The sequence below is a fragment of the Marmota monax genome, unplaced genomic scaffold, assembly GCF_021218885.2.
Source record: "Marmota monax isolate L192 unplaced genomic scaffold, Marmota_monax_Labrador192_F-V1.1 WCK01_AAM20220418_F8-fsc00149, whole genome shotgun sequence".
NCBI classification, from domain to species: Eukaryota; Metazoa; Chordata; class Mammalia; order Rodentia; family Sciuridae; genus Marmota; species Marmota monax.
The window spans coordinates 1,166,657-1,191,800 of record NW_026693170.1 but is presented as its reverse complement, the minus strand read 5'-3'; the positions used below and the strand labels follow the sequence as shown (position 1 = coordinate 1,191,800).

Genomic DNA, 25,144 nt, shown 5'->3' with positions numbered 1-25,144 from the left:
GATTAAACAAATTAATACTATAAGGTTCCGGGTCCTGCATGAAACAAGGATTGTAGAATTGGCAAGGGAGTGAATTTGGGTGCATTGGTGGCCAAAAGGTGTTTATTAAGCACCTGCTGTACACAGGACCTTGTTTGGGTTTTGCTTTGTTTGCAGAGCTGGGGATTGAAATGTGCCAAGCAGGAGCTCCATCCCTGAGCCACACCTCCAGCCCAGGATCTGTTCTAGGACCTGCAGACACAGCCTCAACCGGACAGCCTCCCAGCCTGGCTCAGGTCCCCTGCGGTCACTCCTGGAGTTCCCAGCATTCCACTTTACTGGTATTTACCTCTGTCAGGCTCACTGATGTGTCCCCAGGGTTCACAGGGCTCAGAACATAGCGGTAGCTAAAAAAAAAAAAGATATATATTTCTATATCAATATCTATCTAATCTGTTATCTATTTGCTGTGTGAGGGAATTAATTGCTCTTCCAGAAATTGACACCCTCCAACTCCAGTCTCTTGCCTGACTGGCAAACTCCTGTCCTACCCTGACCCTCAGAAACCTCACCAACCTCCCCTCCCTGTCCAGCTCCCCAGAGAAAAGTCCAAATTCCCCACCACAGGATACAAGGCCCTGCAAGATCTGGCCATTGGGCTGGGCCTGGGGCTCACGGGTAGAGCGCTGGCCTAGCATGTGGGAGGCCCTGGGTTCGATCCTCAGCACCACATAAAAATAAATAAATAAAGGTATTGTGTCAACTACAGCTAAAAAAATAAATAAATATTAAAAAAAAAAAAAAGATCTAGCTGTCACTTCCCTTCTCCTGCCACCTGCTCTTCTGTCTCCTCAGCTCTCTCCTGTTCCCTCAGGGTCTCCTGGCTGTTCCTCAGACCCCCCCCCCCCAGCAGTCTTCAGCCGCAGGGCCTTTGCACTGGCTATTCCTTTGCTTGGAATACTGCTCCTTTACATAGTGTTTGCTCTGCTGCCTGGGGTCGAGCTCTGACCTTCGCCCCTGGAGCCACTCTGGCTGAATTGCCTCCCTGGGAAGTTGCATCAAGGAACCTTTACTTGGTGCACTGTAAAAAATTCAAAATCTCTCCCTGCCCTCCACCCCTGGCTTTCCTGCTCTCCTTCTCCCCAAGACCACTCATATAGTTGGACTCCATGCCTTGGGTTTTACAGCCACGGACTCAACCAACTGCAAACAGAAAGTATGTGAAAGAATATTTCATCTGCAGTGAACTTGTCTAGATATTTTTCTTATTATTTCTAAACAATACAGGATAACAACTTTGTGTGTGTGTGTGTGTGTGTACACATGTGGGTTGCTGTGGATGGGGCCCAGAGTCTCATACATGCTAGATAAGTGCCCTACCACAAATCGGAGGATCCCTAACCCTTTTTATTTTTTATTTTGGGACAGGATCTCCCTGCCCAGTGTGGTGGTGCACACCTGAGACTCCAGGAGGCTGAGGTAGGAGGATCCCCAGTTTGAAAAAGGCTAAAATATATAAGCAGAAAATTTATACTAAATATTTAAAATTTAAGTATTCACAATCTCACTAGTTGAGTGGCTTTGATAAAATGATCTGACTTCTCTGATCCTCAGTTTTCTGGCTAAAACATACAGAAACTGCTCAATGAGTATTCACTGAAGAAATAAATGATTGAATCATTAAGTCAATATTTAACTAATGAACTGTAAAAAGTAAATGACTTAGTACACCTAGCTTAAAATACTGTCTGGCACATAGTGTGCCTGTGTAAGGAGAGCAGTGCAAACTACTTTTAAAATGGTATTTTTTTATGGTCTGGGGATGTGGCTCAAGCGGTAGCTCGCTCGCCTGGCATGCGCGGGGCGCTGGGTTCGATCCTCAGCACCACATACAAATAAATAAAGATGTTGTGTCCACTGAAAACTAACTAACTAAATAAACGTTTTAAAAATTCTCTCTCTCTCTCTCTCTCTCTCTCTTTCTCTCTCTTAAAAAAATGGTATTTTTGTGGATAGAGCTGGAAAATATCATGCTAAGTGAAATACCATTCCCCCCACATCAAAGGCAGAGTGTGTTCCCTGATATGTGGGTGCTCATCTACAACAAACTCTAGGGAAGACAGCCACTTTGGATGGGGCAGAGGGGAGTGAAGGTGGGGGAGTGAGGGGGCAGTAAGATGAGTCAGGCGACATTTCCCTAGGTGTCCCTAGGTCAATGGTGTGACTCTGCATTGTGTACAACCCCAAGAATGAGAAGTCACACGCGATTCATGTATGATGTGTCAAAGTGCATTCCACTGCCGTGGGTAACTCATTAGAACAAGAAAGAAAAAGTGGTATTTAGATGTGGCTTGGTAGATAGAGTGCTCGCGCCAGCGTGCTTGAGGCACTGGGTTCAGTCCCCAGCACCGGAAAGAAAGAAAGAAAGAAAGAGAGAGAGAGAGAGAGAGAGAGAGAGAGAGAGAAAGAAAGAGAAAAAACAAACAAACAAAACACCCAAATGTCACCTCCTCCAGGAAGACTTCCAAGATCAGGGCAGTCTTCCTGGACAGGACCAGTTGCTGGGGCTCCCAAAGCACTTTACACAATTCTCTCTTTAAATTCTAGCGAAAGGGGCTGGGGATGTGGCTCAAGCGGTAGCGCGCTCGCCTGGCATGCGTGCGGCCCGGGTTCAATCCTCAGCACCACATACAAACAAAGATGTTGTGCCCGCCAAAAAACTAAAAAATAAATGTTAAAAAAAAAAAAAAAAAAAAAAAATTCTAGCGAAAGACGTCCCAGGAAAACTGAGCTCCGTTAGCACGTCGTGGACTCTGCGCATCAGCTCTTCCTGGGGTCGCAGGCTTGTCCCTGCTGTAAACGGGCAGAGGTGCCCTCCTGGCTGCCTGGCAGAGCTCCTAAGGCCCAGCCGCCCCACTCACCCCAGGGCGCGGCACCCCAGGCCTGGAACAAGGAGCCTCTCAGGAAATGTTGGTGGATCAAATAAATGAGCCGTTGTGTCGCCTGCTTCTGGAACCAGAATGTGCGTAAACCCAGGGATCCACCACGGCGTGCCAAGGACTCAAAATCCACGGCAAACCGTTTCCATTGCCAAGTTCACTACATCTTTTGAAGGAGAATTCGTCTTTGTACATAATGAACACTGTCCGCGTGGAGTGGAGGGTGAACTTTTTTTTTTAATTTATTTTAACACTGGGGCCGGAACCCAGGTCCTAGCACATGCTGGGCAAGCTCTCTGCGCTGAACTACATACCCCAACCCCTGAGATAGATAGATAGATATGGTGGGGTCTGAACTCAGGGACACTCAATTACTAAGCCACATCCCAGTCCTTTTTTGTTTTTTATTTGGAGACAACGTCTCCTTAATTCGCTTAGGGCCTCACTAACTTTCTGAGGCTGGCCTCCAACTTGCAATCATCCTGCTTCAGCCTCGGAAGACTCTGGGGTTACAGGCATGTGTCACAATGGCCAGAAAGGTGACTTTTTAATGACAAAATAAGGCATCAGTGGGGCTCCCCGGTAATCCCAGCAGTTCAAGAGGCTGAAGCAGAAGGGTCGAGAGTTCAAAGCCAGCCTCAGCAACTTAGCGAGACACTTAGCAACTCAGGGAGACCCTGTCTCTAAATAAAGTACAAAAAAGGGCTGGGGATGTGGTCTGTGGGCACCGTTGGGTTCAGTCCCCTGTACCTAAATAAATGACTAAAGCTTCAAAGAAATCTCTATGGAAGAGCTGGTTCCTGAAACCCCCTGGAGGAGAGGGCAAGCCTCCCTTTTCTTCTCTGTGCTGGAGAACGTGAGTAATGGGTCCACCAGCCCTGTCCAGCTCTGCCTCCAGGGAGGAGCAAGGCCTCTGTGGGTCTCCCCCCGCCCCGGGGAGGAACTCATCATGGAATCGGACCTTTGGTGATTGTGGGTCAAAAATAAAAACCCAGAGGGGATGGCGGGAACATTAACAAAATGGCTGGCCTGGGCTGCGGTGGGGCTCAGTGGTGCAGCCCATGTCTAGCACGCACAGAGCCCGGGTTCCACACTCAGCAACACCAAAGAAAAATAGAGGCTTCAGGTGGCTGTTAGAGAAGCTTGACACAAAAGCGAAGCCTCCTCCGTGTGCTGGTGACATGGGCATCGCCACCATCAGTCAGTGTTTAAATTCCTTTATGAAGAGTTACTCAAGCATACGGAAGGGTGAGTTAATAATAAGAAGGTTACTGAAGGTGTCAATCAGGCATCTCACTCCAGTCTGCAAAGCTAAGCGGGAATGCAGATACACAAATCAAGGACGGGGAGCAATAAGGACTGGCAGGGCCTGTGGAAAACCAGAACAGGAGCTCCATCTGAAAGGGAGGCAGAGGCTTCTCAGTCCCAACAGGTTTTCTTCAGGTGACAATGAAGGTCTATATGACAGATCCTCTCTTCCCCCCATTTTTTTTAAGTGAAGGGATCTTGGTATATTGCCAGGGCTGGCCCCAAATTCCTAGGCTCAGACAAGTCTTTCTCCGGTCTCAGCCTCCAGGTGGCTGGGACTAGGAGTGTGGGCTCCTTGTCTAGCAGATTCTCTCGTTTCAAATAGAAGCCAGAAATCTGGAGTCCTTTTACGTTTCATTTTAAAAGTCGGTCACTGACTTAAAGCTTTTGGAAAGCAGAGCTGAACAAATCAAGCAGATCTGAGCCCAGTTTCCTGAGGAGAGGGTTCCCATTCGTGGCCTCTGAGTTAAGCTTTTCCCTCCAACTCTCAGTGGAGTGCCCTGGGACAGGACAGGACGCAAGGTCACTATCACACTCCCCCCTCCCCCTCAGACTCTGCCCATTGACAAACCCGCACTGGCCACTTGATGCAGATCCTGGATGGAAGGTCCCCAACAGAGAGGCCACCTGCCTGCCCAGAAGAGCCTCTTCCCTCCTGGTCACTCCCAGATCCCTCACTGCCCTGCCCTGCCCTAAAGTGGGAACAGGCCCCCTGTCCAGTCTGCTCCCAGGATGACCCAAAGGAGAAAAACGCATTGATGGGAGAAAGTCTTTGAAATTTGGGAGAGGAAGTTTGTCTTTGGAGGTTAGACCAATACTGTGCTGCCTCTCCCTGCAGAAGCAACACATGTGTACATATATGTTCACCAAGAAACACAGGGCACCTCGTCTGTGAATCCGTCATAAAAAAATGCAAAAATCAAACTGAATTTATCTGTGACCTTGAAAGTCAGGGGGCTGGCTACCCTTGAAAGGATACAGTGACTTGGACAGAGTACAAGACACCCTTCTTGGGATGCTGATGGTGTCCATTTATGATTTGGGTGCTATTCATGTGTGGGTTTTCATTTATAATCTATATGCTCCTCGTTACAGACATTGTAATTCAATGAGTATTTAAAAATAAAGTTTCAAAGGAATGGGTTTCAGGTATGGTTTGATCCAGAGACACATGGTGTCATTAGGACTATGGCTGGGTTTGTCAGTGATTCTCTTAGCTCTGCCTTCCTCCTCAGAACAGCCTCTTCTAGGATTGTGGATGCAGCTCAGTGTCACGCTGGGTGCTTAGTGTGCAGGAATCCTTGGGTTCTATCCCCAGCACCCAAAAGAAATGTCTTCTCTCATGATGCCAGAATGTCCTTCTGCAGCTTCCAGACTTACTCTTTCATATTTGGGGGAGGGGGAGTATCCCTGCTTCACTAGTCGCAGAAGTCCTTCCCGTCATTCTAATGGCTTTACTGAGTTCAAGAGTCCAGGCTCTAACCAATCTCTCTGACCAGGGAGATATGTCCCGATTATTTTGGGCCCCAGTGAGTGACCATTTCTGAAGCAATTAAGTGGCAAAGGGGTGGGGTTGTTAGTTCCACCCAATCAGGGCCCGCCCTTGGAGCAGGCAGGTGGCCTTTATTAATGGATTAGGGAGGGCAGAATGGACACAGTGGGGGGGATGGATAGGGGACATTTATTTTTCCCTGTGTAAATTTTATTTGAAACAACCACAAACCTGCAAAAAAAAAAAAAAAAAAAAAAGTTACCAAGATGGCACAGAGAAGTTTTTGCTCTGAGCCTTTCTGAGAGTACCTTGCCAATTTGGTGCCATAGGCTCCCTGAATATTGTGGCATGTGTGTCCTACAAAGAAGGACACTCCTCTGGGTGTGGTGGGGCACCCCTGTAATCCCAGGGACTCAGGAGGCTGAGCCATGAAGATCAGGAGTTCTCAGCCAGCCTCAGCAGTTTAGTGAGGCCCCTAAGCCACTAGGCGAGGCCTGTCTTGAAAGAAAGAAAGAAAGAGAGAGAGAGAGAGAGAGAGAGAGAGAGAAAGAAAGAAAGGAAGGGGCTGAGGATGTGGCTCAAGCGGTAGCCTGCTCGCCTGGCATGCGTGGGGCGCTAGGTTCGATCCTCAGCACCACATAAAAAAAATAAAATAAAGATGTTGTGTCCACCGAAAAACTAAAAAATAAATATTAAAAAATTCTCTATCTTAAAAAGGGAAAAAAAAGAAAAATTAAGGGACATTCCATTGTAAAGGGTGCTTGTCCCTTTGACGAATAAGTATTATAGGGGCAGAAGATTAAATCGGAAGCCAGCATCATCAAGTGGCAACGATACATACTTGATGTTCTCTCTCTCTCTCTCTCTCTCTCTCTCTCTCTCTCTCTCTCTCTCTCTCTCTCTCTCTCTGCCTTCCGGCTTTAGCTTTCTGCAGGAAAGGAATCTACTGAGTGCGTGTAAGGGCACGTGCCTGCGCAGACTGTGATGTGTGACGTTGAAATAAAGAGCAAAGTTGTGGAAAGATAAAAAGGGTTTATTCTTCTGTACTTTGTAATCTCCCGATTACTTTGTAACATTTCACATTTCACCAGTAAGTTTTCCGAGAAACGCATGATCATGAAATAAATGAATCAGATTAAAAAAAAAAAAGTATTACAAGGACAAGGTCTTATAACTGCGCACATTCCTCAACAAACTTCCCATTCATTTATATCTGCGCGGAGGGGTTATAATCTGTTACTCTTATTTCTAACTTGATGCTCAAGTCATCTGAACTGGCCAGTGGGGGTCCTTTAAGCTGCCTCCTGAGTCCTTCCAGGTGTTCTCATCTGTCTTTATACATTTTCCAAATTTGTGTCCCCAAAAGATGTTCCAGGTTCATCTTGTCTCTTCCTTGTGCCCCACCCCCACCCCAGCCCTCCGGAATCAGCCATTTTTCCAAAGAGTGGGGATTTTTGAAATTGGGTAGCTGACCCCTCACCTCCGAGTGACCCCCTCGGACTCTGATTTCAATGCGACGGGGCCCGCCAATGGCAGAGGCGATGCTCTAGCAGTTGCCATGGAGATCTCCGGGCCGCAGAACGGAAGAAGGCGGTGACGTCACTGCAGGAGCAAGTGCAGCGGCCGCGTCCTGGTCTTGGCCCCGCCCCAGGGCACTAAGGGCAACCTCTGGGCCAGCGGTAGGGGACGAGTCACCCTGCCTGCCAGACCCGCACCCAGGACGCGCTGGTGGCAGCAGTCCCAGGGAGATCAGCCGTCACAAATCTGCTGAGACTGTCAGGGCCTGGGGGACCTTCGGAGGCCACCACCAATAAAGAGGCATCTTCAGACCCTCCCTCGTGCGGCCTTGCGCCGGACCCGGGAGCCACGAATCGGCTGGCAAACACCCACCTCGGCTAGCCTGGGACGCGTGAGTCCCCTCTCCTAGGGCTACATCGTGCAGCCCTGCTCGCAGGGACCGGGGACGCCCTGCCTGAGCTTCTAGCTGGGTCTGTCTCTAGCCTCCGCCGGTGAGGCCTCATTCCCAGGTAGGCTTGGGAAAGCGATCGTGGCACCCTGGATCAGTTTTTGGATTCCCGAGGCAGCTCCAGCGCGCACCAGCGGGCATACAGCTGCCTCAAGGAGTTGGGCAAGATGCTGTTTGGTGTCAAGGACATCGCACTGCTGGAGCACGGGTGCAAGGCCTTGGAGGTGGACAGTTACAAGTCCCTGATGATCCTGGGGATTCCGGAGGACTGCAACCACGAGGAGTTTGAGGAGATCATACGGGTCCCTCTCAAGCCTCTGGGCAAATTCGAAGTGGCTGGGAAAGCCTTTCTGGAGGAAGACAGGACCAAGGCAGCCATCATTAGACTGGCGGAGGAGCTCAACTATGCCGTGGTCCCCAGGGAGATCAAGGGCAAGGGCGGGATGTGGAGAGTGGTCTACATGCCCCGGAAGCAGGACGTCGAATTCCTGACCAAGCTGAACCTGTTCCTGCAGAGCGAGGGCCGAACGGTGGAAGATGTGGCCCGAGTCCTGAGACAGGAACTGTGCCCGACGGCGACAGGTCCCAGAGAGCTGCCCGCCGTGAAGTGCTGCCTGCCTCTGCCGGGGGAGCACCCAGAGGCCGGGGCCACTGCCAGGGTGGATGCGGTGCCACCTCCGAGCTCCCTGGAGAAGGAGAGCAAGGCTGGAGAGGGCAAGAGGAGCAAGAGGAAGCACAAGAAAAACCGTCGACGGCGCCACGCCTCCGACAAGAAGCTGTGAGCCGGCGTCGGGGGGCGGGGCACGTGGAGCAGCGTGGGAATGTTCTGAGTGGTTGTGGGGGTGACGGGGGAGGGCGGGCATAGCTGAGGAACCTTGGGGGTTGTAGTGAGGGGGGTAGCCTGCGCCAAGGGACGGTGGTGGTTCCAATGAGTGGGTGACTTCTGAGTAAGAATGAGTGTCAGAGGTGACATCCCACTAGTGTGGATGAACTAGGGATTTTCATCTAACTTTGGGTTGCAGCCGAGTGGGTGTGGCTAACATCTGGTTCAATGTGGGTCCTTCCTTCTTTCATTCGCTCTGCAGATATTTATGGACCTGCCGTGCCCTAGCTTTGTCCTAAGAGCTGGGGATACAGAAGAGCATTAAAAAATAATAATAATCCCTGCCTTCAGGACACTCACTCGTCAGTGGGTAAAGACCATAATGATCGTGTTACTTGGACACATGGAGGGAGGGAGGTGGTCTGAGTAGCTGTAGGTGGGCTCCGTGCTCACGTCTGGTTGAGTCTGGATACTTCACTCATCGGCCCATTCATTCATTATTTCCTCTAACCAGCGAATATTTCCTGAGCATCTGCCGTGTGCTAGGCACTGGGGAAATGGCGGGAAACAATTCAGACCTAAACCTTGCCCTCGTGGCTGTCATACCCAATGTGAGTCGATGCGGATGACATCTGAGTCACCTGAATACACGGATTGAGCAGGGCGCTCAGCTTATGGGCGGCATCTGCGCATGATTGTGCTGAGTTCCTGTGGGTAGTCATTTGAAAACCTATGGGTGACATTTGAGAGTAGGCACCTGAGTGTGTGCGTGGGTTTGAGTGAGTGAGGGTAACTTCTGAGTGAGGAGGGGTCACAAAGACCCGCTTCTCACTACGCGGGGACAGCGCGGGGACCAGCCGCGCAGTCGCAGTCGGAGCCAGAGAGAAGCCCTGCGTCCCGACAGTTGCCGTGGAGACTGCCCCCACGCCTGCTGGGCGCCTGCTGGGGTTTGCAGGAAACGGAGGGGACACACAGTGTTCTGGATTTCAGGGTTTGCAGAAGGTCTTTTGCCAGAGTTGAGAACAACCCACGCACAGCCTGGAAGACTGTCAAGGTGACCCCTGCTCCGCCATCATCAGGGGCCAGGTGTTGCGCATGGCCCCGCTGGTGAGGGACAAGGGACCTAGACTCCCTATCTTTACATTCTTCTGGAAATCCCGCCATTGCAAAGTCTTGAGCGGTTTTCCGTCTTTCAAAGGGATGTCCCTTGAATGTACCTCTGGCTCGAATTTGTCCCGAGGGTGCCACCGTGGTGAGCGGGCTCCCTGCTCACCACCACTGAGGAACTGTGCATGACTCTCAAAAACTGTCGCTGTTCTCCACACGTTGTCTCTCTTGCAGAAGTGGTGAGACTGGGCGCTTCTGCCCTCATTGGCCCTGGGGTGAAGAGTGGGTCTCCCCACATTAAGTCCCAGAAGTCCTCCCGGGCGGGGGCGGGGCGGTCACTCCACTCTCTAAAGAAGGAAAGGCAAGGCTTCCCGTAAAAGAGAAGAAAAACTAAGTAAGAGTCCACTTTGAAGAGTCATTAAGAAACACCGAGTCCCCAATCCCGTGAGCTGAGTACCCTGGATGGTGATGAAGGAGAAAAGGAATCAGATAAAATGCAATTGTGAGTGTCCAGTCCTCTCTCCTTCAGGGACACCAGACTGAATTTGCAAACCTCCATCGGTTCAGGGATCTGCAAAGGTTTGAATGACTTTATTTTCAAAAGTGTAATTTACACACACACACACACACACACACATGCTTAGATTCTTATCCACTGGAGCCCCCACAGTGTCTTAGGGGGGTGGGCATCAGTCCTGTGTAGAACCTCCAGCATCCATTCCCCTTTCTCATTTTTTGGAAAGCTGTCCCCAACAACCCCTGACCAGAGCCAACCCCTCACCCTAACAGCCAGACCCCTCAGGTCCTGTTAGGTCCCCCTGGTCCAGCAAGCTTCAAGAAACCTAAGGAATTTTTAGGATTCACTTGGTTGATGTAACCAAACCCCAACCTTGAAGACTCTGATTGCTGCCCATTTCCCAAGCGTTGACCTCAGCGTCTTTATGTGTGTGTGTGTATGTGTGTGTGTGTGTGTGTTCGCGCACAACAGTGGGATGAAGCTTTTCCTGCCATCCTCACATATATATTTGAACTTCTGCCCATCCATGGTCAAGAAGTCTGTAGCTCCATACCGATCTTTTCATCTCCTATAAATCCCCGCCCAGGGCACATCCACTTGCAGAACGTTCTACCACTCTGCTTCTTGTTCCCTCACAGTCTGAACTTGGATAAAGGCCACATAGGTCCCAGCATGTTTGTTGCATGCAGACCGTGCTCCCTTCAGGGCACAACTGTTGTATAGGACAATGTGACATTTCTTATCATCATTTTGCAGTCCTGAGACAGTGTTTGTGCTTCTCATGGGTTTGGGTGTCTCCCATCTAGCTTTTGTATTTGTGATACACAACCTGAGTGTGTGTTGGTTTTGATGCATCAAAATCACTTCCTTTCCGAGACTTTTTGGGACCCATTGGAGAGTCTGACGGGGTTGCAATGCACACCATTAGATTAAAAACCATCAACCACCTTGAGTCAAGGCCTCACTAGCACAGCAGATTCCAAGCAGGAATTCCCAAGTAGATTGGACAGGCCGCAGCTGCCTTTGTAAAGCCCCGATTTCAAAGGTGGGTTTAGCTGAAACCCTTCATTGCTTTTTGTGGTTGATGTTCTATTGTACAAATAAGAATTGGCAAAATAAATGTATGCTACTGAAACAAGTCTGCTCTTTAATGTTTTGGGCAGTTGAGGGGGGTCTATATAAGGTTCAATTTGGGAAAAAAAAATTTCTTAAAAAAAAAAAATCTCTTCCATGGATTGTCTGAAGGTTTCCAGGACTGTGTTATTTTAAAAGGAATGTTATCCAATCATGAGAGCCAAGAGGACCAAAATATGTAGGTTTCTTCTATGCCGTGAGCTTCCCAAAACCTGAGGCCATTTCCCTGTGGCTGATATGAAAGATGGAAAAACAGATCAGGAATAAAAGCAGCACAGGGCCCTTGGGCTCCAAGGCACTGCACAAAGGAGCAGGAGAGAGGACAGTGACCAAAGCCAGACACTCTCATACCTTTTAGACAAAGAGTCAATCTGTGGGGTTTTGTTTGCATGCGTGTTTGGTGTCTGTTTTTGCAGCGTGAGGGATAGAACCAGGGCCCCCTGTGTGCTGGGCAGGGCGACCCCTGAGCTCCAGCCCCAGAACAATCCATGGAGCACCGGACAAGACAAAGCAGCAGCTTAAAAGCTTAAAAGCGGAAGCGGGTGGAATGCAAATAAACCGGAGGATTGTGTTTGTTTTCAGATTTCTCTGGTGCCTGGCTCTGAGAGGATAAAAGCTGTGTCCAGTGGAGGAGGATTTATGTCCTGCCTTTAGGCGGACAGAGAAAAAGAACAGGGAGTGCTCTGCCTCCTAACCTCCTTAACTCATTAGTCCTCAGTGTTTGAGGGGAATCTATGTTTTCCTTCATCTGCTGCGGGCCACAATCCCTAGACGGAGCCCTCCTGCCAGCTGTAGTGGCAATGACTTGCAGATTGTTGCAGCTTTGAATTTTATTATTATTTTTTGCAATGCTGGGGATGCCCGGGACTTTGCACCACTAAGCAAGCGCTCGGCCACTGGGCTGCACCCCCAGGCCAGGGAACTTTGAGTTCTAGAACAATGATGTGGTGACTAAAACTAAGATTGTAGGGTCTACTCCCCAGGGAGTCGGGCAGGCCCCATAATCACAATAATTTTGTAGGAAAAAGTAGTATATTGACACCAAAGAAGACTATGAGTGTTCTTATATTTGCCTACGTCTAGATTTTTTCTCTTTCCCTCCCCATCCATCTACCCTTCCTTCTTTTTCAGCGGGGGGTCTCACTATGTTGCACAGGTTGGCAACTGGGCTCAAGGGATCGTCCTGCCTCACCCTCCTGAGTAGCTAGGACCACAGTCATTGCCACCAAGGCTGGCTTCCAATGTCCTTTACTCATGCTGAGCTCTTGGTGTTCAGATTCCTTCAGATTTCGGAAGAGCCGACAAGGAATTGGATTATGAACCAGGGTGAGAGCCTGGGCAAGGCATTTAACCTTCCTGGGCCTCCGTTATCTTATCTGTAAAATGGGACAGCAGCCACCTATTTCCGCAGGTTCAGAGATGTGGGTAAACGTGCAGCTGTGTAGCCAGGCTGGGGGCTATGGCACACTCCTGTAATCCCAGCACCTTGGGAGGCTGAGAATTGCAAGTTTGAGGCCAGCCTCAGCAATTTAGTGAGGTCCTCAGCTACTTGGTATGACCCTGTCTCAAAAAATAAAAAGGGCTGAGGATGGAGCTCAGTGGAAAAGTGCTGCTGGGTTCCATCCCCAGTACAACAACAAACAAAAAATAGCAAAATGTGCTGTGTGGGAGGTGGGGGTAGGGAGGAAGCTGTGAAATGCTGGCCCCTGGGATCCTGCACCAGGGACAAATGTGTGTTGCATCCACAAAGACCTTAGCCTGATTTTCCAGCTCAGATTCCTAAACTGATAAGTATCCCTCAAAAGAGGCATCTGTTCTCTCTGTGCCTGCAGAAGGCTGTTTTGGACCCTGGATGCTAAGAGCCAAGCAGGCAAGTATGCCCAGGTAATGCTTTTTGGGAGACGTTTAACCAATCTGTGCCCCAGACAGAAAGGGCATTGGAGGCCCTGGAATGCACAGACCTGGGTTTGAATCTTGGCTCTGCCACCAACTAGCTGTGTGACTGGGGGGAGGGGGAGGCTTCACCTTTCTGGGCCTCAGTTTCTTCACCCATAAAATGGGTCTAATATTCCTCATGCCACAGGGTTCTTTGCCCTAGATTGTGTGCCCCTTGACCTGGGACTTAGGCTCTGGAATATCCACAGCAGCCCAAGAAGCCGGGGCTGGACACAACCCAGATGGCCCGCAGGTAGGGAATGGATAACCAAACTGCAGAACAGGATATCGGGACAAAAAGGGGTGAACCTCGGACCGGCGTGGTGGCACCCAGGATCTCAGGGTCGCTCTGTGCAGTGAGAGAAGCCAGCCGAGAAAAGGACACCCCATGGATCCCTTATGTAAAACTGTAGACAAAATGCAGCAGGAGAGGAGTGAGATCATGATTGCTAGGGCTTGGCGTAGGCGGGAGGGATATTCGGGGACGATGGAAGTGTTCTATATGTCGACTGCAGTGACAGGGACTCCAAAATATGTTGAATATTAAAAGGCTACTTTGTATCAGATGCTTCAATAAAACCAATTTTGAAAAATGAAAACCCAGGCAGAGCAGCTGGGGAGGGGGCGCTGCCTGGGTTATTTACTCACTCTGCGTGCCTCAGTTTCCTTGTCCACAAAATGGGTTGATAATAACAGTCCCACAGCTGAGGGTGGCCATGCAGCTCAGAAGACAGAATCTGAGATGCTGAGGAGGCACCTGGCCTTGAAGGTGAGGCGGCTCCCGGGGAGGTCAGCTGTCAGTCAGCGCAGCTCCCAGTGCAGGAGTTTTAATGTCAGGGATCCTCTCCTCACTAAAGGGGCCTCTATGCTGCTCAGAATGGAGGAACTCACCTCCAATCTGCCTGCTGTGCCTAGTTCCAGCTGCCCCAGCTCCTCAGGATGCTCAGTCCCTGCCTGTGGCTGCCCAGCCACCAACCCGCAGCCTCATACTGTCTTGGGGAGGTAGATCTCTGGAACTTTCCCCAAGGATTCTAATGAATGAAGCCCTCAGAGATGTGGCCTGCCGGCTGGGCTTCTGCCCCCTCCAAACAACTTTCAGATCTTTGGTAGATTGAATTGGGGTGGGGGTGGGGGCAGTTAAGTGGCCAGGCTGCCACACAGCGCTGCTGCTTGCTGTGTGTGTTGGGGACCTACTTCCCACGCTGTCAGTTAACCGCTTAGTATCCGGAAAGGAAGGGTGGATAATTCATATCCTGTCCAGTGTAGACAGGGATCTGATTTCTAGGCATTAAGACTGAGGACAAGTCTGGTGTCTATGCCAAGATTACCAATGTCATGTGAGAGAGAAAACTCTGGGGACCTTACCACCAACCCTGCTCCCCTCCCCCCTCCCACTGAGGCAACCGGACAGTGTGGTGGCTGGATCCAACAGACCCGAGCCAACGGGAAATAATGAGAATAACAATCATTTAGGCCGAGTTGTTGAGATTAAATGAGAAAATGTACAGGGCCAGGGACAAAGTAGGTGCTCTGTAAAAGTGAGTTTGCCAGGTGCAGTGGTCCAGCCCACAATCCCAGCTAGACCCCAGACTGAGGCCCAGGAGTGCAAGTTCAAGGGCAGACTTGAGCGCTCCCCAGTCTCAGCCACAAAGGGGAGGTGGCCGAGGAAGTTCTGGAATGTCGATCACTGGATTCAATTTCCACTTACACACACACACACACACACACACACACACACACACACACGGTCAGTTAGTATTAACATCACCACAGGGTAGCTCATGGGCTTCTGCAGAGGCCCTAGCTGTCATGAAGAAATACCCGGATGTGGGTGAGCGCACACTGATGCAGAAAGACTCAGGACCCGCTACCGAGTGGAAAATGCACGATTTAGAGAAACTGATCAGGGCAGCCCCCTCCTTCTTCATTCACTCACTCAACAAATATTTTGCAATTTCTCCCAGAGGCTGAGATTGGAGCAGTGAGCGCCGCGGACACCCGTCCCTGCTGGGTGGGGCTCAGATGCTCACAGGGTGAGTTGATCAGTAGAAAATATCAGGAGGCTGGGAGAGCAGCACAGTAGAGGCCACACCCGGAGGCTTGGGTTCAAGTCCCCAGCAACACCCCCCAAATCAGGAAGTGCTGTGCTGGAAATAATCCAGGATGATGTGTGTGTGTGTGTGTGGGGGGGGGGGGTCCTGGTACAGTAAATTCTAACCCTAACACATGCCCTCAGTAAGCTGCCCGGCTTCCTTTCCTTTCTCTGCCTCGCTCTCTGCTTCTCTTTGTCAGTACAGACATATTTAACAGGAACCTCTGTCTTGTCCCACCAAGTGTGTCACTTTTAGTAGTATTTTTTTTTTCCTAAATGGCAAAAAGTGTCAGGTGCGGTGGCGCACGCCTGTAATCCCAGAGGCTCAGGAGGCTGGGGCAGGAGGATCGCAGCTCCAACTCAGCCTCAGCAACTTAGTGAGGCCCTAAGCCACTCAGCGAGACCCTGTGGCCTCGGTGGTAAAGCGCCCTGGGTCAATCCGTGGTACCAAATAAATACATGAATGACAGGTGAAAAGCGTGGCTGGGTGGAGGGATTTCCGCCGGGTTTGACTTCCTTTTTCATTCTTTCCCGACTTTTTTTTTTTTCTTTTAAAACAAATTTAAAGTGAAAGCTATAATTGTTTTGTTTTGGTTTCTTTCTGTGGTGGCCGAGGCCAGAGATCTGGGCCATTTAATACCGCTCACAGCAGAACTGCTCAGGGGGGACAAAACATTTTTTTCTTCCTGGTACTGGGGATTGAAGCAAGGGGGACAGGGGGTCTGGTTTACTGAGCTCCAACCTCTGTCTTATCATTTTTTTAAAAAATTTGAGTCAGAGTCTCTGTTGACTGAAGCTGGCCTCGAACTTGCGATCCTCCTGTCTCAGCCTCCTGCGTCTCTGGGTTTACAAGCGTTCGTCCCAGCGCTTCAGGGTTGGCAATTTTTATGAGAATGTTGAGTTTAGGACTTTTCATTTTTAGGACCTATCTCCCTTCCCCGACCGCCCCCCCTTTAAGAAAATACTGGTTACAAAACCCAGAGTCTCATCTCTGAGGTCACCTCTAGGAAGGAGAGTTGGGATTCTTTAAGCCAACTTTCTTGACACCAGGGTCTTCCCAGGAGTTTTGGATTTGGGCCCCTACAAAACAGGTTTTCAGGGGAGCTGGCCTGGGAATGGGGCCTCAGGAAGGCTTGAGTCCTCCACCTTGGCCCCTCAGCGTTCCTGGTTGCCATGGAGACCCCTAGTCTGCTGGGAGAGGGTCAGGCTGGAGGGGCGTGGCTGCGGGAGGCCCCGGCGTGCGCGAGGGCTGGGCGGCTGCTCGCGGGAGGAGGAAAATCCAGCGGAGCCCAAGATCCAGGCTCTGCAAGAGCAAAAAACAACCCGCGGAGCCAATAACTGCAAAGGCCCCGCCGAGACTGTAACCCCTCCACCCCGCGCATCTGTCTGCTTCCTCCTCTCTTTTCTATTTTCCCTCCTCCCCTCTTTCTCTAAATATCTACCTGGTTTCTTTCTGAGTTAAATAAAATCACACGCCATTAGTGAAATAAAATCACACCGGATCGTTTCTATACTATTATCAAAGTCATTAGTGCACCTGGCTTTTGTGTAAAATCACTTTTTACCCCTGCATTTCACTATAAATTGGCTTCCTTGGTCATCCAGTGGATGCCATTCCATGTGTTGAAAGACTGCTCTGAACAGGGTCCGGGAGACCTGGAGATGGTAGTTGCCAGTGGAGGTGTTGGTGGTGGTGCTCCTGATGGAGGATGCTGAAGGGCCCCTGAGAAAGGGAGAGTAGGGTGAGGGAGATTGCCAAGAGTAGGCTGGGGCAGAACTTTCTGTGAGGAAGGACAGCATGTACAAAGGCCCTGAGGCTGAAACAAGCCCACTCTGCCCGGGAAACAGCAAAGGGGCCAGCAGCTGGAGGGGAGGGAGAAGCCCACAGGAGAGGGGAAGCAGGGCCCAGGCTGTAGGTATCCTGGACTGCAGTGAGACCTTTGATTTTACTCTGAAGGAGATGGAGGGTTTTCCAGCAGAGACACATCTGACAGCTGCTTCACAGGCTGTGGCTGTTCTGGGGTTAAGCAGCCAACCCTGGAAGGAGGCCTGGAGTAGCTCAGCTGCTCCTGCAGCGGCCTCGTGTTTATTCCAGCACCCGAGACCTGGCTCAGTGGTCAGGCCTCCACTTAGAGCTGTCTTCAGGCCAGCCTCATCTCCCATCTCTAAGAAAATGGTAGCGATGGTGCCCACCCACCTCCCCAGGGTGCTGCGAGGGTTGTACCCACAGGCGCAGCTCAGCTCACGGGCTCCGCACTCCCTGCAACCGACAGGAGTAGCAGCGCAGCCGTGGTGGTGCGACGGGCCATCTCATCGCAGCCTGCTCCCCGCGGCCCAGGCATTCTGACCCAGTCTGCCGCGATGGGGCCTGGGGGCCTTCTCTTTTATTTAACTTATTTTAATTAACATTTTTGATTGCTAAAAGTCCAAGCAATCTAAAAACGTGTAAAATGAAATATACACTCTCTCCTGCCTCTGGAGGCTCTCTGCTGCGGGGGGGGGGGGGGGGGAGGTTCCCTCTCCCCAGAAATCTGGGGAGTCGGCGCGCCTGTGACCAGCATACAGACACATCTGGACTCCTTGACCTCCACACAAAAGTCAAAACAGTTCTGCTTTCACACCCAGGCTTCAACTGCTTGGGGGCTGGCTGTGTGACTTTGAGCAAGTGATTTTATTTTGGGGTAGGGGGGCTCCGTTTCTCCAACTGTAAAATGGGACTTTTGTCTCATCGTGCGGATTTCATGAGTTAATTCATAGAAAGCACTTAGAATGGCGCCTAGCACAGCGGTTCCCTAAAACTTGCGTGGCCTTAGCCGCTTCAGTTTTCATAGGCGCATAGAACTTCATTATCAGGTTAGGCCATAAAATGTCATCAGTCCCTTCGGATGACCATTTAGGTTCATCCATTCACTCATACTTATTGAGCACAGACTGTGTGCCAACCACCACTCTAGGGAGTGGTACAATAAGACCTGGCACGGACTTCTCTACCCTCAAGTATGGGTGTGCGGGTAGGAATTGCGGGTACCAACAGTTCGGTGGATTTTAAATTGTAATCGAAGGCGCCAATGGCTCTCAGATGATCGGCTCCATTAACATCCTACCTCGGGGCTTGTCTGAAACCTGCACATTTAGGAAGGTAGCTTTGGGGACCGCTGGCTTTGGGGAAAGGTGCTGACGTGGGCCTGCGCCGCCCTTTAGCTAAGAAGCCACCGCCGCAGCTAGGCCCGGGGCGCAGCCACACCCCTGGGGGGAGGGCTGCCCCGAAGGGAGTGGACAGCCCCCCTGTCAGTCTTCCCAGTCCCGGAGTGTAAGCTGAGAAGGGAAGGTGGGCCTCACAGGGGGAGGGCGCCGGGGAACTTCCTGCCCGTGCGCTGCACCGCACCGCCTGAGCGCGCGGGCGGGAGGCGGGCGGCGCGTCAAGGTCAGCTTGGAGCGGGTGGCCGCCTGCCTGGGGGCGGGAGACCCTCCTGGGGGCTGGGCTGAGGCCTCCAAGCTCCTCGGCCATATTGAACAGCCACGCCGAGCCGTCTTTGTCTGCGAAGACCTCTCCCAAGTCCCTGCCGCGTCCCGGGTGCCAGGACCGGGGAGGACTCGCAGCCCTCGCGCGCCAACTTGGAGTCGGGACACCACGTTACCATCTCGGAGCGGGCCTCGAGCCTCGGGACTGATCTCACCCCGGCTCACATAAGCATCCTGGGACTTGATACCCGCCAGCCCTTTGTGGGGAGCCCGACTTGGTCAAGACTGGGCTTGTTGCAGGAGGGGACTTTGGAAGGAGAGGGGAGGTGAGACCCTCCGGGCAGCGTTGCCGGGACCCTCCGCCCCTCTTCCCCCTAGACTAGGGGCTTCCCGTCGTCTGTTTGGGCTCCTTGCCCCCCACCCCAGATATCACCCTGGAGATCTTAAAGACGCTGGAGAAAAGCCATATCGGGGGCTGGTTCCCCTGGGGCTTCCTCCCGTCCCCCGACTGCCTCATCCTCTGGAGCGTCCCCGATGTCTGCAAAGATGTGGATCTGGACGTCCTCGTGGAAGCCCTGAAGCCCGTGGGCACCTTCAAGAAGATCGGCAAGGTGTTCCGCAAGGAGGAGGACTCCACGGTGGGCATGCTGCAGATCGGGGAGGACGTGGACTATCTGCTCATCCCCCGGGAGGTCAGGCTGGCGGGGGGCGTGTGGAGGGTCATCTCCAAGCCCGCCACCAAGGAAGCGGAATTTCGGGAGCGGCTGATCCAGTTTCTAGAGGAAGAGGGCCGCACCCTGGAGGACGTGGCCCGCATCATAGAGAAGAGCACCCCACACCCGCCTCAGCCCCCCAAGAAGCCCAAGGAGCCCCAGGTGAGGAGGAGAGTCCAACAGATGGTCCCTCCCCCGCCTCGGCTGGTCGTGGGCACGTTCGACAGCAGCAACGCCAGCGACAGCGACTTCAGCGACTTCGAGACCTCCAGAGCCAAGGGCTGCAAAGGCCCGCGCAGCCGCAGGAAGGTGCGCAAAATGCCCGTCAGCTACTTGGGCAGCAAATTCCTGGGCAGCGACCTGGAGAGCGAGGACGATGAGGAGCTGGTGGAGGCCTTCCTCCGGCGCGGGGAGAAGAAGCCCAGCGCCCCACCCGTGCGCCGCAGGGTCAACCTGCCAGTACCCATGTTCGAGAACAACTCGGGGCCCCCACAGTCCAAGGCAGACAGGTGGCGAGAGTACGTCAGCCAGGTGTCCTGGGGGAAGCTGAAACGACGGGTGAAGGGTTGGGCTCCCAGATCTGGCCCCGAGGTCGGGGAGGCCCCACAAGCCTCCCCCCGGGCGGAGAGAGATGGGGCGGCAGGGCCCAACCACAGTGCCAGCCCCGGGGAAAACACGGGAAACGCAGGAGATAGGAGCGTGCTGGCCACCTCCTCCAGAAGATGGAGGCCCAAGATCAACTGGGCCTCCTTCAGACGTCGTCGGAAGGGGGAGGCAGCATCCCCAGCTCCTGAGGCAGACATACCAGCTGACCAGAGGGCAGAGGGTGTACATAACCAGGGGGCAGAGGCTCCAGCTGACCAGAGGGCAGAGGCCCCAGCAGATCAAGGGGCAGAGGCTGAAGCTGACCAGAGGGCAGAGGCCCCAGCAGATCAAGGGGCAGGGGCTCCAGCTGTACAAGGGGCAGGGGTCCCAGCTGACCAAGGGGCAGAGGTCCCAGCTGACCAGGGGGCAGGGGTCCCAGCTGACCAGGGGGCAGAGGTCCCAGCTGACCAGGGGGCAGGGGTCCCAGCTGACCAGGGGGCAGGGGTCCCAGCTGACCAGGGGGCAGGGGTCCCAGCTGACCAGGGGGCAGAGGTCCCAGCTGACCAGGGGGCAGGGGTCCCAGCTGACCAGGGAGCAGGGGTCCCAGCTGACCAGAGGGCCAGGGCCTCAGGTGATCAGAGGGAAGAGGCTGGGGAGGCCCAGGCTATCCAGGAAGCCGAAGCCTTAGCTGGTCTGGGGGCCGCCGGGGCAGCCCCAGGGGCTGGGGCTCGGAAACAAGTCAAGACCGTGAGGTTCCAGACCCCTGGGCGCTTTTCATGGTTTCGAAAACGCAGGAGAGCCTTCTGGCACACTCCCCGGCTGCCAACCCTGCCCAAGAGAGTCCCCAGGGCAGGTGAGGCCAGGAACCTCAGGGTGCTAAGGGCTGAGGCCAGAGCAGAAGCAGAGCAGGGAGAACAAGAAGATCCGCTGTGAGGGTTCCCTGGGGACCTCAGAGCATCCTGTGCCCCACCTCCCACCAGCCACTAAGGTACCTCCCTCCCAGGTCCCAGCGGAGCTACTCTCTCCCTCCAGACTTGTAAATAGAGGTGGACAGAGGGACAGGCAGCACCTCCCATATCTCTACCCAGTGACCCTCGTCTTATCTATTGTGCATTTATTTTTTTTTTAATACTATATCCCAAAGAATGTAAAGAAAGAAGCTGATAGGTCAGGGTGGCATTGCCCGGGGTTTTAACTTCTAAGTGCTCAGTTTGAAAAAGGGAGGAGGGCAGAGCAAGGGGGGGACTTCCCAGCCTTCCTGCCTCCATTTTGCCAGCACTTGTAACTTGGCCTCCTTGAACTTGAAAAGAGGGCTTAAGCCAACATGCAAATAAAAGTGTCTCTGAGTTGATGTCTTGGGTCTGGACTTGGCAGCTGACTATGCTCCAGGGTGATTTGGCCCTTGCTGGTGTTCCACTCGGGTCTTCCATGAAGGGGACCCCTGTGTCTATGTCCTCACTTTGGTTAACATACTCTGCCCTGGGCTCTGTGGGTCGGAGGATACAGGGCTCATGGTTTTGCGTAGCTGCACCCCAGTTGGTGACCAGCTACAAAACAATTTTCTGGAAAACACACCTGAAACACCTCTGGGGGCCCTTGGGGTGCTAGAATGTGGCTTTGCCTGTGCTGGTTGTGTGACCCTCTACTCTATACCTGAGGCGGCTTGGCCACCGATGTGTTGGAAAGTCATAGGGACAGGGCAGAAATGGGGTGCAGGGCAGTGGGCCATGATTGGTTCTTGAAATCGGGGAAGGACTGGGTTGCCAAGACCCGGAGGGGGTGGGGGGCTTCTTTGAATTGCCTTGTGGCCCTGCGACCCCTAGCAGTGAAAAACCGGACAGCAACTGTCTACACCCCAACTCTGCTGAAGTTCAGCAAGAGCAAAGGGTATTTGCAGCGAGGGGTTCACAACAAATTCCACCCCCCAGACTCGGCCGCAGAACTGGCCGGAACATCTCTGGTAAGTAAAAATCCTGCCCACCCTCCCTGCCCCTTTTTGTGGTGCTGGGGACGCACCCATGGCCTCAGAGTGCCAGGCACATGCTCTACCTCACCCCAGCCCCTTTTTCTTCCCTGCTGTGCCCTGAGAGGAGGTGGTCACTGGTGGTAGCACACAGAGCCCTGAGTGGCCCTTGGGCATGGACTTGGCCTTTTGTTCACAGCTCAGCCTGACTAGAAAGAGGCCACAGAGGTTTGGGAGAATGGGCAGGTGCGGCCCTGCCTGGAGGGTGGGCTTGGTGAGGTGGACAGGTGTCGGGAGCCACTGAGCAGTGCCCTCCATACCAGGTCTGTGGGGTGGTGGGGCTGTCCTTCGTGGATGCCCAGTTGGGAGGACAGTGGTCTCAAGGCCGTAGGGACCTGAGCAGTTGGAAGGTAAAAGGGAACAGCAGGGTCCCAGAGAGACCCTGGAAGAAATCTCAGAAGGAACAGATGCTGTGGTGGGTCTCCAGCCAACCCCGGCGCTGCCCGCCTGTCCCTGCAGTACCCAGAGCTCAGTGGGCCTTGGGGGTCAGTGGGGTCCTTGAAGGGAAAGGCTTGTTGGCCCTAACAACAGGCAAGATGGATTTGATGTGAAGCTGGATTTCATAGTCATCAGGTCCTCTTGGCGACACTGGGTCACACCCTCGTCACCGCCACAAGTGTGCGTGCACACACAGACCCAGACGCACACCACGATGACCAACTCCTGCCCGACACACGCAGATCCGCACAAACACCTTAAACCCCCAGCCGACATGCACAGACCCATGGACACAAATGTGAGCCCACACATACCCTCGGACACGCAGACCTGCTGGGCCCCATGTACACACGAGAGGCCCCTCACACATTCCCCGCCACACTCACAAATGTCAACTTTTTTTTTTAAATATATAATTTTTTTTTAACATAGGAGATTGAGCCCAGGGGTGCTTTACCACGGAGCTACATCCCCAGCTCTTTTTATTTTTTATTTTTTTTTAAAAGAGAGAGAGAGAGAGAGAATTTTTAATATTTATTTTTTTAGTTTTCGGTGGACACAACATCTTTCTTTGTATGTGGTGCTGAGGATCGAACCCGGGCCGCATGCATGCCAGGCAAGCGTGCTACTGCTTGAGCCACATCCCCAGCCCTTTTAAATATATTTATTTGATTATTTGTAGTTGGACACAATACCTTTATTTGTTTTTATGTGGTGCTGAGGATCAACCCAGGGCCTCCCACGTGCTAGGCAAGTGATCCACCGCAGAGCCACCACCCCAGCCCACAAATGTCAACCTTTACACCCATGCACAGGACGTGCACACACTTGGCTGGACTTGTGCACACACACACAATCACAAAACTCGAGACAATTACGCTTTCACACCCTCTTCCTGGGGCCTATTTTTACAGCCTTCTGAGTAGCTCTAAAATCTGTCCCCCACTGAGTCTCAGCTTGTCCCTCCCTCCAGTGGACACGGCCTTCTCTGCCCTTCGGTCCCCAGCATCCTCAGGGTGGGCCTCCAACGAGGCCCCAGAGGTGGAAGGATCCCTTGGGTAACCCGAGACAGTAACAGGGTGTTCCGTATTGTTGAGAATCCAAGGGTTTTTCGCGTGGCGCCTGCACGGTCACCCGCCCCCACCCCAAAGCAGCCTGGCATCTGAGACCAGGGGGAGCGCGGCCCCCGTGTGCTTTAAACCAGCGGTCGTGGAGCGCCCCCTGATGGGCACTACGGGAGCCGCAGCTCGCTCTGGCTCTTGAGGGCGCTGGAGACCCGGGGCGCCACAGCGGTGGGGACAGTCCTTGGCTGCCACTCTTCCCTCTTCCCTCCCGCAGTTCTAGAACCAGATCTGGAACACCGCTTCACGCCTGGAAGTCATGTGACGCCCCCTCCCCGCTTGAGCCGGCCGAGGGACGAGGAAGAAGTCCTGCTCCAGGTTGATGGAGTCTTCCCCAGATCCAGAGGGGACCTTGGAGCAGGACAAACTGGCGTTCAGCAACCTCCCCTGCTTCTCTAAGCCTGATTCTTTACCTGGGAACTAGGCGTGAAAACCTGCCCTCATCCTATTGGCCCAAACCTGCTCTTCTCTCTCCAGAACCAAATAAAGACACCCAGACATGAAACCAAGAGAAAATTGAAAAAGCCTCATCTGCCTGCAGTCCCAGTTCTCAGGAGCTGAGGTGGGAGGGTGGCTTGAGCCTAGGAGTCCAGGGCCAGCCTGGGCAACACAGGGAGACCCCGCCTGTGTTGGGCCCCGGTGTCTGTCTGATGGGCAATGTGTTTGCTCTCAAATGGCTGAAAACCTCTAAGGTCACGCCATTCCTGGACCCGCGTCCCACAGGGAGCCACAAAGGTTGGTTTTTTTTGTTTTTTTGTTTTTTTTTTTTTTTTTTGAGAGAGAGAGAGCGAATTTTAATATTTATTTTTCAGTTCTCGGCGGACACAACATCTTTGTTTGTATGTGGTGCTGAGGATCGAACCCGGGCCGCACGCATGCCAGGCGAGCGCGCCACCGCTCGAGCCACATCCCCAGCCCACAAAGGTTGTTATGTAGGGAAGGCAACAGATGTTCTCACCTCCAATCCCCCCCAGACCCTGCTTCTTTATCCCATGAACACCCCTGAACTGGAGCTTTGGGGGGCAGGTTTGAGACCTGCTCTCCATCTTCATGCTTGACTCTCCAATAAACCAGGTCTCTCTGGCGAACTCCTTTTCCCCCCGGAGTTTCAGTGCCGGCAGGCAGCCTGCAGGGCAAAGCAGGTCTGGTGGGGTACAGACGGCAACACCCCCTAATGTAGGCATCCCCAGGTCCACCCGGAAACAGATTCAGGCAGGGATGCACGAACACCTGGACACTCAGCCTGCCAGGGGAGGGTGCGGTGGAGCCAGTCTCCCTGAAAATTGATTCGCTCACTTCCTGTGGTCCCCACAACCCCACCCTGGGGGACCCGGTCTTTCTGCCCAGGGTGCCAGCTCAGCTCCCTGTAGTGCGCACGCTGGCTTCCATTCTAAATTCTCCTTCTGAACTGCATTTCAACTAGACTCCGACACCCCGCACACACATCCGGAGGCAGGTGGCTTGTTTGGGTGACACATCTCCCTCTGCACTGTGCCTGGCAGGTGAGGGG

At 52.8% G+C, this 25,144-nt stretch overlaps 3 protein-coding genes across 11 annotated transcripts in view; all 3 read left to right on the top strand.

Annotated features, from left to right (window-relative positions):
- Positions 1 to 5,369, top strand: part of Pnma8a (PNMA family member 8A) — a 42,910-nt gene extending 37,541 nt beyond the window's left edge. For all 9 annotated transcript variants that reach the window (XR_009227905.1, XR_009227903.1, XR_009227904.1 and 6 more), the window contains 3 exons: positions 157 to 320; positions 1,408 to 1,458; positions 2,746 to 5,369. The gene's annotated coding sequence lies outside the window, so the exon portion shown is untranslated. The remainder of the gene's footprint in view (positions 1 to 156; positions 321 to 1,407; positions 1,459 to 2,745) is intronic.
- A 1,933-nt stretch (positions 5,370 to 7,302) lies between these two features.
- Pnma8c (PNMA family member 8C) lies at positions 7,303 to 8,520 on the top strand. The gene has a single exon (XM_046455758.2). The coding sequence runs from the start codon at positions 7,852 to 7,854 to the stop codon at positions 8,464 to 8,466; it is 615 nt and encodes a 204-aa protein (XP_046311714.1). The 5' UTR covers positions 7,303 to 7,851; the 3' UTR covers positions 8,467 to 8,520.
- Positions 8,521 to 18,651: 10,131 nt separating this feature from the next.
- On the top strand, positions 18,652 to 21,403 carry Ccdc8 (coiled-coil domain containing 8). The gene has a single exon (XM_046455755.2). The coding sequence runs from the start codon at positions 19,399 to 19,401 to the stop codon at positions 20,983 to 20,985; it is 1,587 nt and encodes a 528-aa protein (XP_046311711.1). The 5' UTR covers positions 18,652 to 19,398; the 3' UTR covers positions 20,986 to 21,403.
- The last annotated feature ends 3,741 nt before the right edge of the window (positions 21,404 to 25,144 follow it).